At 41.3% G+C, this 17704-nt stretch overlaps 1 protein-coding gene across 1 annotated transcript in view; it reads right to left on the reverse strand.

Annotated features, from left to right (window-relative positions):
• Positions 1–17503, reverse strand: part of Gtf2f2 (general transcription factor IIF subunit 2) — a 120484-nt gene extending 102981 nt beyond the window's left edge. Inside the window, exons 1-4 of the mRNA XM_036199687.1 lie at positions 17262–17503; positions 13355–13428; positions 3022–3040; positions 1875–2019 (exon numbers count right to left, since the gene is read on the reverse strand). Coding sequence (XP_036055580.1) covers positions 1875–2019; positions 3022–3040; positions 13355–13428; positions 17262–17327 — 304 coding nt within the window. The 5' untranslated portion in view covers positions 17328–17503. The remainder of the gene's footprint in view (positions 1–1874; positions 2020–3021; positions 3041–13354; positions 13429–17261) is intronic.
• Between the last annotated feature and the right edge of the window lie 201 nt (positions 17504–17704).

The raw sequence follows: 17704 nt of genomic DNA on the forward strand, positions 1-17704 counted from the left end.
GCCCCATTCTCTGCTTCTAGTTTGCTTTGTTTCTGTGATAAATACCATGACTAGAAAGCAAGTTAGGAAGGAGAGGGTTTATCTGGCTTACACTTCACAACCACAGTCTATCACGGAGAAGTCAGAGAAGGATCCATGGAGACGTACTCCTTACCGGCTTCCTTCCTGGTTCTGCTCGGCTTGCTTCTTTCTGCAACCAACGACCACATATTTATCAAGAAAATGGCCCACAGACATGCCCAGAGGCCCATCTGATGAAGACAAACCCCACAACTGAAGGTTCCCTCTGGCCAGGTGACTATAGTTTATGTCAAGTTGACAAAAACCAACCAGTATACACCAGACCCAGGAAAGCACTCTATCTAACCTGCTAGCCGCCCGTCCCCTGTCATCACCAGAGGCTGTCAGCATGACCTTTGCTCTCTTCTTGCCTCATCTATCCAGAAGAGAGTCCCAGTTCAAGAAAAGCAGAGAAGCTCAGCTGTGAAAAGTTTGAGCTGAGGCACCGGGAGTAGAAAGCAGAGGTAGAGGACCAACCCATAACAAGCCGACCATGCAACCAGGAACAGATTAATTTGGTTGATAAAATGTTAATGACATGAAGACAGTATTGACTCAGGGACAGCATTATAAAGTACACTATTAGTCCCCTCTAATACCATATCCCACAGACATTCAAATACATAAAACTCAAAGATGGCTCAAAGAAAGTCTCTCAAAACCAACAAAAATACATTAACAAAAGGCATAAAGTTATTAAAACTAAAACTTTATACATACTGAACTTAACACTAATTTTCTTATAAAAGTCTACATTTTATAGACTGGTATATTACCTAAAATAGAGCTTAAGAATATTTATTTTTAAACATTTATCTGTGCATCTGTTTGCATACATGTATGTGGATGTGTGTTTGGAGGGCAGAGGTCAACATGGGCTATCTTCCTCAATTACTTTTCCACATCATTTGTGCATATGGTGTATATGCATGTGGTTCCGTGTGCAGGCCCATAGACACATGTATGCATGTGTGTGGAGACCAGAGGTCGATTGAGGCATCTTTCTTAATCACCCTACAGCTTATTTTTTGAGACAGGTCTCTCACCAGACCTGGAGCTCACAGATTCAGCTGAACTGGTTTGCCGGCAAGCTCCAAGGATCTACCTGTCTCTCATTTCCAGTGGTGCTAAGCACTGGTCTAAGCATTTGAATACATTATAATGTAAGTGTAAGTAATTACCCAGGTTTCACAAAGGAAGAATCTAAAGGACAGAAAGGTCCAAAGAAAGTCAAGGGCAATGAGTTACAAAAAAATTCCCATCTACAAAGTAAGTTTCTGTGCTACAAAAAGTTCCTTCTGTTCTGCAAAGCGAACACATTGTCCAAACAGTCTTCCATCCATTTTGTTTTGTAAGTTCATACCCAAATGGGAATTATTTATAAAAGTTCATCTTTATAAACTCTAAAGACTTTTCAAAACACAAAGCACACAGGCACAGAAATGCAAGCTAAAACATTTCCTAATAGTAAGCACTGTAGAGAGCATAACTTTGTCTGGATCAACTCAGCCTAGCAAGCAAGGGCTGCCTTAACTCGGCAAGCCCAGAATCTTAGGAGAGCAGCTCACCACCACATTCTCCATCTGTTTTGTTTTGTAAGTTCATATCCAAATGGGTATTAAGCTCTTCTCTATAGCCAAACTTCATTCATCACAAGAAAAATACAAGGACAGAAAGACCGCATGATATGAGACAGACAAGCAGACAAAACAAGAGGTGGTAATGACCTTAAACAAAGCGAACAGGTGTGCAGGATGAGACAGAAAATCTACACATGTACTGAAATCGTAGTACATAATTCTATTCCCCCTTACCCGAGGAGCTCTCAGTAAACACTGTTAATGTCTGTCCTCCAACACTTTGCAAGACAAATGGATGTTCTCTAGGAGCGCTGACTGAAGCTGGTTTCCCACCGATATCATGAATATTTGCAAGATCCTCATTCAAAGTAAAAGAAACCTAGTGGACAAAAAAAAAAAAAAAAAAAAAAAAAAAAGCTTATTAAAACAGACATTTATATTCAAAGTGCCTATACAGACATTTTGATTATAAATTATTTTTAAAAAACTTTTTAAAGATGGGAGTCTCTTAAACATTTATTTCTTAAGTGTCACCATGAAATCCTTAATTCTTAAGCCATAAACAGAATATTTATCCCCATGTGTCAGATTGATGGAGCTTGTCTACCAATGTCTTCTCTGGTCTGTGGCTGAAGCAGTCTTTCCAGAACAAGACTGAAGTTACTTTTTTACTGACACATTCCCTAAGACCTAGCACGTGCTTGGCACACAGAAGGAAAACTACGTTCATTGAATGAGTATTTTAATACTCAGAAATTAACTGTATCTGAAAAGGGTAAAGAGCAAGCTACTTATTCTGAAGAGCTTACTCTTGCATGAATATATGGTACTATCTTATGTTTAAATACTTTATAAAATCACTGTTTTTCCAACTAGACAGGAAGATCATGAATTATTAACTATACAGTTACTATTATGATAGGTACCATATACACAATATGAATTAAGACAAAATTCAAATGTCTTTGTCCCACAGAAGTAATGCTAAAGTATTACTAAAGCCATATTCTGTTTCACAATGCTAAGAGGGATAGTTAGGACAAAGAAAAATGCTCAGACTTAACTAGAAGAGTCCATTCATTCATCCAAGTAACATTTATACCTTTACATATTCCTGACCATCAGACATTCATTTCAATTAGTTTTCCAGAATGCAACAACTATTACTAACAATTAAATATTCTCACTGTGGTTTGCTGTTGTTGCTGATCTTTGTGAAAGAGGATCTGAGGTAGCCCAGGCTGACCTGGAACTTGCTAAGTAGCAGAGGATGCCCTTGAACTCCTGATCCACCCACCCCTTCCTCCCAAGTACAGGAATTACAGGAATGCACCACAATGCCCAGCTGATAATTTCAATAAAATTTTCATATAAATCTCACCTCAGTCCTTCCTTGATTCCTAAAAAGAGAAACAAAAAAATTACAATTACTTAGATTGCATATTACTTTCAAATATGAGTAAAAGTCTAAAGACATGCCCATTCTTGTTGCATAAAACATTAAATTTATTTCAACTAATGTTTATCTTTTGCTCCTATTTGTAATCCTGTAAAAGATAGTCAGAGAAACCCCACATGTTTAGTTTATGAACTTGTATCATATAATACTACTATTACCTCTCCTAATTATATTAACTAAATAATGATCTTATTATTATTTCTAAGAACTTTTAGCCTTTAGCAGCTCACTACTTCCTTTGTCTGTCTGAAAAAAAAAAATATTTATCTAACTGAATCTTGTTTTTTAAAGATTGAATTTAGGTAGATGTGTGTCTTGCTTACATGTAAGTATGTGCACTGCATACATGCCTAGTGCCCGAAGAGACCAGAAGAGGGTGTCAAATCTCTTGGAAATGGAGTTAAAGACAATTGTGAATCACTGTATGGGTCTGGGAACTAAACCTGGGTCAAACCCTCTGAACTGCTCCTACCTAAGCAAATCTTAAAATCCGCATAACTGAATGATCAGATCTGGCTGCAAGAAGAAAGCAAAGCAAGGGAAGAGTTGGCGGGCTCAGGGTAAGAGCACTGGGTTCAATCCTAGGAGCTCCCTCCAAAACAAAAATGGAGAGGAATGAAAAGATGGAGGGAAGGAGGAGGGAAGGAAGAAGGGAGCAAATTACTAATAAGGAGAGTTAAAGCTCAACTGTGGAAGACCTTAACTATCACAGCCCAAAGCATAGACTTTATTCTTTAGGCAATGAAGATCTGCAGATACTATTTTAACAAAGAGTAAGAACAAAAACAAGTTCAAAGATGATCCAGCACACTTGACTTGTAGCATGAAATGTATAAATGGACTAAAGAAGACTGAGGTGCAAAGACCATGTAGAAACTTCTGTTTCTCCTCAACTCTCAGCTTAGTTCTAATCTGCCTTCACTAAGTCCCTCATTCACGCTGTCATTACACGTCTTCTATAGCCAACAGGCACTGAGAAGAAGCACAAGTCCTTTTCCTAAAAAGTCCCAGAGCAGCCTGCAACATCCACCCACCAGGTAAGATGTGCCCACTGGTGTAACGGTGTCTTGTCTGCTATGGGGATAGCAACTGCTCTTTGACTGATTTGAGGCCTGCTCTCCAAGAGGGGAATTCATTCCTGATACTGTAAACCTGGTCAAAAACCCATGGCTGATGGAGCTAGAGAGATGGCTCAGGGGTTAAGAGCACTTGTTTATCTTGCAGAAGACCCACGTCTATATCCTAGCACCCAAATAGTGGCTCACAAACATCCTATCTCTAGATCCAGGTGATCCAAAACCCTCCTCTGTTGTTGCAATATACATGCAGGCAAAATAATCATACACATAAAATAAAAAATCAACTATAGCAGAACAGTGAACTTAATACTATTATTTAGCTAAAATGTCATGGTGCCAAGCTGCCTTCTAAATATATGTTTATACTCATAAAGAGATACTACTCCCAGCCTTAATCAAAGAAGCCTCTTTTTGCAGTGTCAGTGGTGAAGGCAGAGGCCTATGGCTGCTCAGGGGGCTGCAAATAGTGATGGCTGAGTGCTCATCCCTAAATAGGACATTTATACCACTGCCTCTGAGACTCAGGAAACAGGGAGGAAAAGGAGGCAAAAAGAATTTTAGAGCCAGAAGACAGAGAAGGGCTGTGAAATACTATTTTCTGGTCATGGCACAACCACATACTTGGCTGTGTCCATTGTGTACAGCCTTCTGTGGGCCTATACCCAGGTTTGGGAGAGTGGCTTCATTTCATACACCAAGGCCAAAGGCTATTGTGCTTCTTGGCCAGTTTCTTCAGCATCTTCTGATGATGTGGGATATCCACAGCCTTGACCTTGGCACTTGCTGGTCCCTAGGACATATTGGAGAACATGTGGTAGGCTGTTCTGAAGGCTTCCAGTACCCCAGAAGCCCTTATCTTTTTCACAGTCAAAGGTTCAAATGGATCTGCAGCTAGGTCTCCAAAGGCCCTGGCTTCTGCTCTGGTTCCTGCAATAGTTTCCTGTCAGCCTATACAAGGTTGAGAGGCTGACTCACATCACAGTAGGTGGAAAGTCCATGTTTTGATTCTAGCATTTCCTTAGATTGGTCAGGTACTGCTTTTTCTTATTTTTTTTTTCCTTTTTTTTTTTTTTTTTTTCCTCCAGAGCTGAGGACCGAACCCAGGGCTTTGTGCTTGCTAGGCAAGCACTCTACCACTGAGCTAAATCCCCAACCCGCTTTTTCTTATTTTTATTGGTGATTTGGCTGGGTTTTATTGTTACTTTTTTTTCTTTTGTCTTTTATATGCTTCAATTCATTTTTGGTTGTTTTGCTTTGTTTTTTGACATGAGTCTCTTGTAGTCCTTGCTTGCCTCAAACCCACTATGTGGCTGAGGCTGGTCCTCCTGCTTCTATCTCTCATTACAGCCTACACTTAGTCTACCCATTGTCTTCTGGTTATCTTTCCTTAGTTTACTCAGTTGCCACATCCATCTATCCCCTTCAGGTTTTCATCTTGACCTCTTCTGGTAGACTCCTAAGATTTTAGTTTAAGGTTAATCTGTTATTTGGTTGGTTGGTTTGATTTTGAGACAGGGCTTCTCTGTGTAGTCCTGGCTGTCCTGAAACTCAACATATAGACCACACTGGTCTTGAACTCAGAAATCTGCGCCTGCCTCTGCCTTCCTATGGAAGTTAAAGCATCCGCCAGCAGGCTCTGCAATCTCTAATCTTTTGTGTGTTACAATTTGCATAAACATTTACTAGCTGAGTCTTAATGTTTCCTTCTTAATGACCCTTTCCTTTCGTTCTTTTCTCCTTCCCCTAGTCCAGTCCCCCTGCTCTTCCTCTTCTTCCTCCTCCTCCTCTTCTCCCTCCTCCTGCACCTCCTCTTCCTCCTGCCCCTCCTCCTCCTTGCCCTGGTTCCTTTATCTTTCAACTCAGCACTAGTTTTCTAGTTTACTGCAGCTTACTGCAAGTAATTAAGTTTGAGTTCCAATTTTTTGTTTCTGGTTAAAAATCATTTTCCTTCAGATTTTTGATGGCAGTTTGCTAACTTCTAGTTGCTTACTGTATCCAATATTGTTTGTCAGACACCAGTCTGATTAATTATTTATTGATTGATAAATAACCTGGTTTTCTGTCATGAAAATGTTTAGCTTATGTGTGTGTGTGTGTGTGTGTGTGTGTGTGTGCGTGTGCGCGCGCACGTACGAACCCACTTAGAGTCCTAACATTTCACCAACATGTGTGCATCTACATGAGGGCATTTGTGGTTTATTCTACTACCTCAACCCTTTCTACTGGAGAATTGTACCTTTCATGAAACAGGAGTCTTTTCATCCTGAGGACCAGGCTCCCACATGATGCTCAGCTTTGAAGAGGGACATTTAGGGTTTTCTCTGTTTTCCATCATCTGGCTGACTGATCCTAGGTTGGCCCTGTGGCAGTATGAATAGGTATGGCCCCCATAGACGCATGTATTTAAATGCTTGGCCCATAGAGAGTGGCACTATTAGGAGGTGTGGCCTTGGAGGAAATGTGTCATTGTGGGGGCAGGCTCTGAGGTCTCATATGCTCAAGCTGCTCCCAGTGTGGGACACAGTTCACTTCCTGTTGCCTGAGGATAAAGATGTAGAACTCTCTCTCAACTACCTCTCCAGTACCAAGTCTGCCTACATGCTGCCTTGCTTCCCACCATGACAATGGACTAAACCTCTGAAACTGTAAGCCAGTCCCAATTAAATGTTTTCCTTTATAAGAGTTGTTGCAGTCATGGTGTTTCTTTACAGCATTAGAAACTCTTAACTATGACAACATCTTTATGGGAGATGTCACATGTGCTTTATAGCTTGGTACCCTCATACTTTATATCTTGGTGCCCTCTGTACTATCTGTATAACCTAGACCACACCAGATCCTTCCCTGGGCTCTTAAGTTTATAGAACTCATGTTTATGGAAGAGGTCACACGTACTTTGCAAAAGAGTTTCAACATAGTCACACCTTAAGTGCTATTATGCACACAGGATTGAGTTGTTATCAGGAAACATTTTTCCAAAATTGTACTGTACTTAAAAGATGCCTAAAATAAACTGTCCATTGTCAGTCTCTAGAATTCTGACCAACACTGGCTACTGAGTCATGCTGAACCAGATTTTCTTCTTACCTCATGCAGATCATTACTCTGCTGGCCCTGGTGTTTACAAAGACTTCCACACACAATACAGTACAGAATAGAAAGCCAGGAAAGAGGAAATGAGTAAAAGATGGGGACCAGTAAAATGGAAGAATTTCAGGCTAATAGACTATCCCAATTAAACATCAAAATGATAAAGTATCTAGTACATCCTCTAACCCAGGAAGAGCAGCTTAGAATTAAGTAGTAAAGGGGCTTTTAATCAAAGTAAAGAGTCTGAATTATTTATTTTGTGTATGGGTATTTTGCCATGTGCATATAAGTATACCACATGTGTGCAGGGCCCTTAGAGGCCAGAGAAGGTGTTGGATCACCTGGAACAGGAATTACAGACAGTTATGAACTGCCATGCAGGTGCTGGGGATTGAACCTAGATTCTATGGAAGAGCAACCAGTGCTCTTAACTGCTAGCCATCTCTCCAGTCCCTAGTAGTCTAAATTCTTAAAACAGATTATTACTGATTTCTCAGCTTTTCTTAATGTATTGGGAAAATACATGAAAAGGGAGAAAACCTTAAGATTTCCCACAAAACTAATGAATTTCCACCTTCTTTTACAACACTTGAAGATTTGGCAACAATGGCCTCAAACTGTACTTGACAACAACCCCACACGAGTTTTGGTCGGGCATAGTCCCCTTCCATCACTTCTGAACTTCTTTCTTGAGGTGTGTGGTTCAGCTACCTTTAAGACACAGAGATGCAGACAGAAGGGCAGAGCTGCAGAAGACTATCCTACAATGTTACTGGACTGAATGGAGGTGAACACAAAAGGCACAGAAAAGGAATGAAGGTTTGAACCAGGTGGTGGTGAAGTGCATTAAGAAGTTCACAGTGGGTTGCTGAGTTGTCAGAAATGACAGAAGAGGAAATGGCTGGAAGTGGGCAGCAAATGAAAAAGGATGAATTAAAGATCACATTGACATTTCCAGTCTGCATAACTAGAAAATCTCCCAGATGCAATTAGGGAACACAGGAGGGGAGGGTAACTTCCTTTTTACATAATCACAGCAGCAACTTAGCTGGAATGAGGACAGATTAATGAGCTCTGACAGGTTAACTTCATAGGAAACAAAGCTTGTCTTTGAAAAACTGTAACCTTTTATAAAGGTGGATACATATACTTTTGCTTTGGTGTGTGTCAGTATTTGAAGTACACAGACTATTGTTCCACATTAAAAAAACTATCACATTTCTTTTGCCTAATGATCTGTGGCCAAAATGGCTAACACCAACTAGTTTTCTAAACAATATCTCCAGAAAGCAATGAGGTAAACATCTGGCCCATCCATGAGAGTTTATCAAAATGCTCTGTATTTCCTCACTCACTACTCTGAGACACTTCTCAACACCCACAGCACTTCTTCATGATCCACTCACTTCTCTTGCTTTAAAAAACAAACAAACAAAAAAACAAAACAAAACAGAAAGCATGTCTTTATCCTTCACTTTTTAAGTATTTCTTGGATCTGACACCAAAAAGCTACAGATCTTATTATCACTGATAGATGATAAACTGCTCTTCCTAGTTAAGAAAACCAACCAAATAATATGAAATCATCAACTACATTGAAGGGTTTCTGCTGCCTGAACAATTAAGCTAGCTGAGTTTATTAGGATGCACATATATTGGGGGACACAATATATCACCACATTTCCCCCTTTTTTTGTCTAAAATAATAAAAGAAGGTTACAGTCAAGAATTACATTAACAATGTCTAGTCCATTAACATTTGACAAACACAGATAAAAATTTTTATTACTTTTTCTATTTAAAACAAGTAGTTCCTTTTTTAAAAGTAGATTCAATAATTGACCTTTTTATCTTATATCCATGTTCTATCTTCTTTCTTTTCATAATAGATTCAATAATCTACCTTTTGTCATTTTTCTATCTTCCCCTTTTTCTTTTTAGAGTAGATTCAATGATCTACCTCAAATCTATATTCTTTTTTTCTTTTTTAAACAAAAACTCTGAATCTAATCTTGTTCAGCTTTTTTCCTGACCATAAACAATTAACAACTTGTAACTAACCATCATAAACAATGACAATATCCATAACTTATTAAACAACCAAAACCTCCCATTCCACATCTTGGGAATGTGGGTGTCATTTTCTTAAAATTATTTCCTGCTTTCTAGGGGTGAATGCATCTTTAGGAAATCCTGAAAAGAAAAATTTTGGGGGTGAATTGTCAAGTCTTGAGAGATTTAGCTGTATCATTTGTCCAGTCTCTGCATAACAGGAAAGTGCAGGGCTGTCTCAAGTCCTTGCTCCAGTAGTCGTGAATTTAGACCATCTTAGCTAGTCAAGGTAATACCAAATGAGATATCTATCTGAGGTAGACAGGATAGTAAAGTCATAGTCCAAGTGGAGTGAAGATGATGCACAAGCTGTCAAAGCAAAGGTAGATCTGGACATTAACCTGCTGGTGTGGAGGTCTATGTGACTACACAGAGGACATCTTTGTAGGAAACACACATTAAGAGTAATTCAGAGTGACCAGAAATATTTCAGCACTGTGGTCTTAAATGGTTCAGGGGAAAGTATTTTTCAGAATTCTTCTAACTGTCCTGTAGCTTAAGAAAAACTTGAGACAGTCCTATGTAGCCCAGGCGAGCCATGAGTTCACTGCATAGCTGAGAATAAGCCTGAGCTTCTGACCTGGCCTCTACCTTATGAGTGCTAGAGTTATAGGCATGAACCACCACATCCAGTGCTGGAGAATGAACCAGGGATTTGTACATGCTAGGCAAACATTCTACCAACTGAGCTACAGCCCCAACCTTAAGACTGATTTAAAATAGAAGCATCCAATAATTAAAAACTGTGCCCAGCCTATTTAAGTAATCCCTGCTAAGAAATGAAACTTATTCTTGCTTATCAATCTTTGTATCACTAACTCGGTCCATGGGGTAAATTCTGAGAAGTTGATGAGACTTCTGGGATCAAGGAAAGAGTTGTTTTGTTTTTGTTGTTGTTTTTTGCTGGAGCTGAAGACCGAACCCAGGGCCTTGTGCTTGCTAGGTAAGCGCTCTACCAATGAGCTAAGTTCCCAAGCCCAGGAAAGAGTATTTTGTTATTCATCTTTCATTCCCATCATCGCAATTCTCGGCTGAGTCAGTGTCTGTCTCTGTGTCTGTGACAGGAACAAGAACTAATAACAATGCCCAAGCTGTAAAGTACCTACCAGGGAATAGTGGTTTTCAACTCCATTTTGTTGCGAGCAGCAATACTGTATAATGTGTGTACTGTATATATTGCTATATGTACAAATACACATATACATTGTCTTTCAAACTGTTTGTGCTGATATAAATGCTTGTCAGCAGTGTAAATTTGTTATGGATTCATTCAATTTTATTTATTTCATTGATTTCTTATTTGCAGACTTTTATTATTGATGGGCCCCAAATGACATAGGATATTAAATCTATTAAGCAATAAAACTAGAAATCTAGTATCTCTGAAAAAGACTCAACAGATAGATAGATAGATAGATAGATAGATAGATAGATAGATAAAATGAAATAGTACTCAAGATTGAAGGTAAAATGCAGTGCAAACCAACCACAGAAAGCTGAAGTGCTCTAAGACAGGACGGTATATAAACTGAAGAAGCTAAAGCAGTATATATAAATTCAGGTGTGATACATGGTGGACACCCAAAGGCACAAAATAATCAGAGTGCAGAGGCTCAGGACATCTCATAAACTATTTACATAGACGGCCAAATTTCAAGCTGTTAAATAGGGTGTTCCTCTCAGGAGTCATACTCAGAGCCAGACTCTCAGTTTCGCAGGCATTAAATGGGAACCAAGTGTGAGGAGAGCTGCTTCCCCAGCTGCACATTTCTTTCCTCCCTTCTGCCTGTCTCTCCACCCCACAGCCCTGTGCAGGGATGAACCAGCATACTGTGCAGATCTTCCTAGCTTCTGGCCTATGCTGTGCAGCACACTCTCCTCGACCTTGGGAGATCTAGTATAGGGTGGGAAGTCCACCTACACCTTATGGTGCCTACTACATGTGATGTGTGCTATGACTTACCAACTAAGTACTTTATACACATACAGTCAACATGAGGTATTAATACGTGCCCTTTTAACAGATGAGAAAACAGAGGGTCAATAATTTATCTCAACATACACAGCTAGTTGGTAACACGGTCAGGATTGACCCTCTAACCTGACTTCTGGGTCCATACACCTAATCAGTGTACCACACTGACTTTCTAAACCCTTCTTTCTTTTTTAAACTCAATACGACCCTCTTCACAACACATACACATAGACAACTATAAACTGGCTACTTTTCCTCTTAAGAATCAATAGCTGATCATGTATCTTTTAGTCACAAAAATATTTGAAAAGCAGTTTACCTGTAGTGTACCCTAATTCTCTCAACAGCCCTAAATCCTTCAAATGTCCCATGCTCTTCATAAGGCATCGATTGAAAAACTCTCCTCACCATCCCTTGATCCCATCCAGTACTCTCTAAGAGCTCACTTCTGAGAGCAACATTAAGAACAGAACATATGCCTGCACTGTGAGCTAACTGGCAACAGGAAGAGTGAGACCATCGCTGCACTCCATTCTCAACAAACATCTATTAAGAGAGACTTCAGTTTGCAGCCATAAATTCTGGCAATTCAGTCACAGATACTGCTAAGCCATTCCTCACCCAGTCTACATTTACCAATAGTGACTTAGTACTTCAGCAATAGCAGTGAAAACTCAGTCAACTAGGAATATGAACAAGACACACAGGAGATGCAGCCAAAGACCTACTAGGGACAAGCTGTTTTCAAGCATCTCTCCACAGTCTGGGGAAATATTTCTTATGGGCGTGCTATTATTAAAGAGGTCAGATTTTTCTGGAAGATAAGACTGTGTTATTTTGGGTAGACAGAATTAACACATGTACACAACGCATGCACGCGCATGCACAATATCTGCTCTTTGTATTGCACAGTGGCATAGAAACTACTACTCACAACCACAAGATCACATGTTTTTTAAGGAAATTCTGGCATGTTTACTTTTTCTTCACTGTAATTAATTTCAAGTCTCTTCTACTAAGGATTTTCTTTCTAAAAAGAACCAAGGGACAGGGGTTAGCCATGCACCCTGGGAGGAGATAAAGGGAAACGGAGCAATCTATAAACCAAAGCCTTAAGCCCCACACAACAGTGAATGACAATGAGAATACAACCAGAGTTCGTGCTGTGTTCTGAAATTAGCAACACTGAGCCTAAAGGAGTCTGAGAATTCAGTGGAATAAACAAAGATGCTTTAAAACTGCATCCATATGTTACACATCCAAAATAATCAGGATGCAATTTAGAGGCTTACACACCAAACTGTCACCACCTCCAAGGAGTGAATGGGAAATACAGATGACTTTTTAGTTTGTATAAAGGTGATTAAAAAAATTTTTTTGAAAGGAATGTATTCCTTATGTAAGAGAACACATATACACAGTATTTCTATGGGACTTTGGGTGGTCAAGAGTCAACAATACCATTTTATAAATAAAAATTAGGCCTGGTAATGCACAACACATATACAATAACATTTAGGTAACCATAGTTATTTGTTAAAACTAGGATACTCAGGGGAATGAAACTAGACACTTCAACCTATCAGCTGGGACTGAGCCAAGCAAACCTGTAAGTATGGTCACCTATAAATACTAGATGCAACTATGTAAGCCATCTGATTTAAAATAAAGGGAAAGAGAGCTTGAAATTTCCTACCAATGTGCAGGGAATCAGAGTTGGCCTGGTCTAGCTACCCTGGGGGACGGCATCATCTGCTCCTTCACTGCAAGTTTCACCGATAAATTTAACCTTGTACTCACACTATCACACATGTGCAAGCTCCTCCTCACAGAATATATAACTATCCCACATCCTGCTTTGATATGCCCAGTAACTCTCACCTCTAAATAAATTCTCTAAGAATATAATCACATGCAAAAGCAATTATAAGCATTTTCAAAAACAAGAGCTTTTAAACTTTTCTAGTATACTCACTATGTACATATATAAATAACTTACTTTGCAATCCTCAGTTTCCCAACTTCACCTCTTCCAGGAGCTTTAGCCCATTGCTGGGACAAGTATTTAGGAACCTAAAATGAAGCAAAACATTTTACAGATGATTATGAGTAACCAGGGCTCATATACCTTCCCCAAGGTTATACAATTGGTAAATGATAGAGCTAGGATTCAAGGCCAAACCATCTCCAGAGTCAATGTGCCAGGGACTATGCTCTCAACCATACAAATACTGTGTCAAAAACCAGACACAGAAGTCACCAACGGTTAAATTCTAAGAAAAGAATGGAATAATACATTAATTCTCTAGTATATAACTTGTCTCTTTTCTTCATGAAATCAGCACATATCTTTAAGGTTATCTTGTTATGACAATCAAAGGAAAGGCTACAAATATAGCATGAAGCATCATGTGCTGTGTGGAGTAAATACTCAATGAGTACCGGTTGTCATCATTATTTCTCATAGTAATCTTGGAATACTATCATGTACACAAAGGAATGCACAATTAAGATATAGGCGTCTAGCAAGATTTGATTATGGGGGACAGTACATTGACTACAGTTAAAGCTAAAAAACAAAGGGGTAAAAAGACTGATTGTGTTTATTCAATTCTGTGTAAGTTCATCACATTAACTTACTGAACTACAAATATGTGCCAGGTGATATGCCTAAGGCTGGAAACAAAGAAGGGGAGAAGACAACTGTCAGCCACCACACTAGAAATTCCACACCCACCATCCTCTCAGTCACTCTGCAAACGCACACGCACTCTCCCCAGTCTACGGATGTGAAAACTGACCAATGATTTAGTAGGGCTAGTGATACAATTCAGCAACAAAGCCAGGTGAGACTGTGCAGTGGATCTCAAAACCCGTATGGATTCTTAACGCTCCTGCTACTAAAATTTGATAGGGACTAGTGAGAAGACTCAGCACTAAAAGCACTGGTTCCCCTTCAAAGGTCCTGGGTTCAAGTCCCAGCACCTACATGGCAGTCTGCAACTGTAGTACCAGGAGATCCAATGCCCTCATCTGGCCTCTAGGTCTTACTATGTTCCTGACTGGCCTGGAACTCACTATGTAAACAAGGTTGCCCTCTCAAGGTTTTAGATTAAAGGTGTGTACCACCACAGTAGTATCTTTGCTTTGGTAGCTTTGCTTTATAACAAATATACAAGAAGCACAGGTGCTCTAGCTCACACTGGGGTGGAAGGATTACTATGGGTTTAAGGCCACCTTGGGCTACACAGTGAGTTCCAGGTAGAAAGGGAAGAGAGGGAGGGAGAGGTGAAGGGAGGAAAGGAAGAAAGAAGAGAACAGATTCTTTTTTTTTCTTCTGTTCTTTACAAGCCTTTGCTGTGTTATCTGAATTAATCAGACTTTTGGTTACTGTGACCAAATAGTGAGAAAAACAATTTAAGAGTTATTTTTGCTCGGGGGCGGTGGTGGCACACGCCTTTAATCCCAGCACTTGGGAGGCAGAGCCAGGCAGATCTCTGTGAGTTCGAGGCCAGCCTGGTCTACAGAGTGAGATCCAAGACAGGCACCAAAACTACAGAGAAACACTTTCTCGGGAAAAAAAAAGTGATTTTTGCACTGTCTATAGCGGTGGAAAAAGCAAGGAAGAGCACTGCAGTTCACACCATGACCAAAACAGAGGATAATGAAAGGGCCAGGACGAGACCCAGCCCTAAGAACATACTGCTAGGATCTACTTCTTCCACCTAGGCCCCACTTCACTACATTTCACCAGTTCCCAGGGAAGCTATACTATGAATCCACCAAAGGAGTAATTAATCCATTAATTAGATCACAGCCCTCATGACCTATTTGTCTCCAGAAATAGCACCACAGACACACCCAGAGGTGTGTTTCTAATCTCTCAGGCTCTTAATCCAACGAAACCCACAAGACTAACTCCCACCCATTAGAGTTTGTGTTTCTCTGACATACAGCCTTTGTGATTTTTTTGTTTTAGGTATCACTGTCCAAGTCCCTGCTGGTCTGTGAAAAAGTAAAGGCTGAGCTTGGTAGCAGCTAAATGAAGGACATCCGATGCCCAAAAGGTGATGCCCACCTCCTCTCACAAAGAGCAGGCACACATTTACAGAGGAAGGTGACAGGAAGAGAGAGGCATCTGCCGTCAAAATCCTCCTAACTTTTATAGAACAAATTCCCCTAAGTCTTCAGGCTTCATCAGCACATACATATGATCCTGCAAGAACATCTTGTTTCTGACTCCAGTTACCATTTCCTCTAAGTCATTCTGCAGGAGACCAAACTTAACTATTTTTCTGATAGTTCTGCAACCCCACCTTAAACTAAAACTGCAGGATGTTTTCATTTCATGAAATGACAATCTCAAACACTGACCTCAACTTTACTTATTCCACCCTTTGCTCGAGGGTCTCCTGTTCACTTTCCAGGACTCACAATGTTGCATGCATTTTCAAACTGGCATTTCAGTTCCCTCTGTCATACTACTGTACACCCTCCCAAATCCTGCAAGGCAAACTTAGTATTTGCCATACTCCAAATACAAAGGCATCTCTCAAGGCCCAACACTGCTGCGAGCTCTTCCCTCCTGTGTACCAGGGAGATCTCCATTTTAACCAACAGCTGAAGAGAGAAAAGTCCATTTGCTCCAAGTTTTCAAGTCATGTCTACACAGCTGTGACATAAAATAGATGAAAGCCAAAGTGAAGGCTGGAGAGTGAGTGCTCTTCCATTCATTGTGACACACTGGAAAAGCCAGACACTAACTGGAGTGCAAAGGAAGGGAGTGTGGGGGTGCCAATCAACAGTGATTATAGGTACAACGGATCACCACAAACTGTGTTAAGTGCTATGAAGAATTGTTTTGTTTTTCGAGATAGGGTTTCTCTGTGTAGCTTTGCGCCTTTCCTGGAACTCACTCTGTAGACCTGGCTGGCCTCGAACTCACAGAGATCCGCCTGCCTCTGCCTCCCGAGTGCTGGGATTAAAGGAGGGTGCCACTGGGATTAAAGGCAAGCGCCACCACCCCCGGCGCTACGAAGAATTCAACACAGTCAGATGTGCTGGCAATGGTGAGTTGTTTTAGAGAAGTGGACAGCAAGGAACACTTTGACTTAGTGAGAACTCAGCCATGTAACTGAAACATTGACATTCATTATAAAGATAAAACACTCATAAACCAAAAGTCCCTGTGACTTTGGGAAACTTTCACGACTCTCTTTAAAAATGGCTTTTTAAAATGAAATTCCCCAAGGAGTACCCCCGCACCATGTGCAAAAGTAACCCACACAAATGATGCTCACTACAGCAAACAAAGCCTGCCATGACCATACAAAAATATTTACCTTTGTTCAGTTTCATGAGACCTAAACAACTCGCTCTTTAAAAAACACCAAGTGTGGCACACGCCTTTAATCCCAGCACTCGGGAGAAAGAAGCAGGCGGATCTCTGTGAGTTCCAGGCCGGCCTGGCTACATCCCGAGTGAGATCCAGTTTCCAGTAAAAAAAAAGAAAAAAAGAAAGAAAGGAAAAAAAAAAAAGTACACTGGGGCCAGTTCCACTTTGTGGTCCAGAAAACTGCACGGCATATCGACTCCACTAATTTATACAGACCCGTGACTCAAGTCAACTTTACCGAAAGTCCGGCCCGGGGTACAAGGTGCCGCTCACTCTGCCAACATCAGAGCGGGACCCCCAGGAAGGCCAGGTCTAGGCGGTAAGGAGAGCTCCATGCCGGGCGGATGGAATTCAAAGACGCCCCGCGACCCTAAAGTAACTTCTCTACCCTGTACACGGACGCGACAGCGACCGGCTCCTCGGAACAGGGGTGGCCCGGGGCAGGCCGACCCAGAGCTGTCGGAGACCCGGCAGGGGCGGGCGGAAGCGCCCCGCGGGGCTCGCGTCTCACCTTGACCAGCCACACGCCGGTGTTCTGTTTGGCGCCCGTCAGATCGAGTTCCCCGCGCTCCGCCATGAGTCTGTCGCGTGCGGCGGCGTGCGCGCACGAGCGCTGGCTCCGGGATGAAGGACGGAGAGCGACAGACCGGAGCCAGCCGCTGGAGCAGGGAGACGGCGAAAAGCCGGCGTCGCCGCTCACCGCCCGGGATACCAGGAACTTGAGGAAGAGAGCACGCCGCTGAGCCAGGAACTGCGCCTGCGCACGGCAACGTCAGGACGGCGCGACGCAAGGGACAAATCTCCGGCTTTGGCAACTTCTTAGGTGGGTGTGGCTTCTGGCAGTGGGATTCCCAGTGATGGAAGGAGGGCGGGGGCGGGGGCGGGGAAAACAAAGAGCCAAATCCCGAGCAGTGCCTTGAAAGACGAGCCCTGAATAACTGAAGAAAAGGTACA

This window comes from Onychomys torridus, chromosome 9 (assembly GCF_903995425.1).
Source record: "Onychomys torridus chromosome 9, mOncTor1.1, whole genome shotgun sequence".
Classification (NCBI taxonomy): Eukaryota; Metazoa; Chordata; class Mammalia; order Rodentia; family Cricetidae; genus Onychomys; species Onychomys torridus.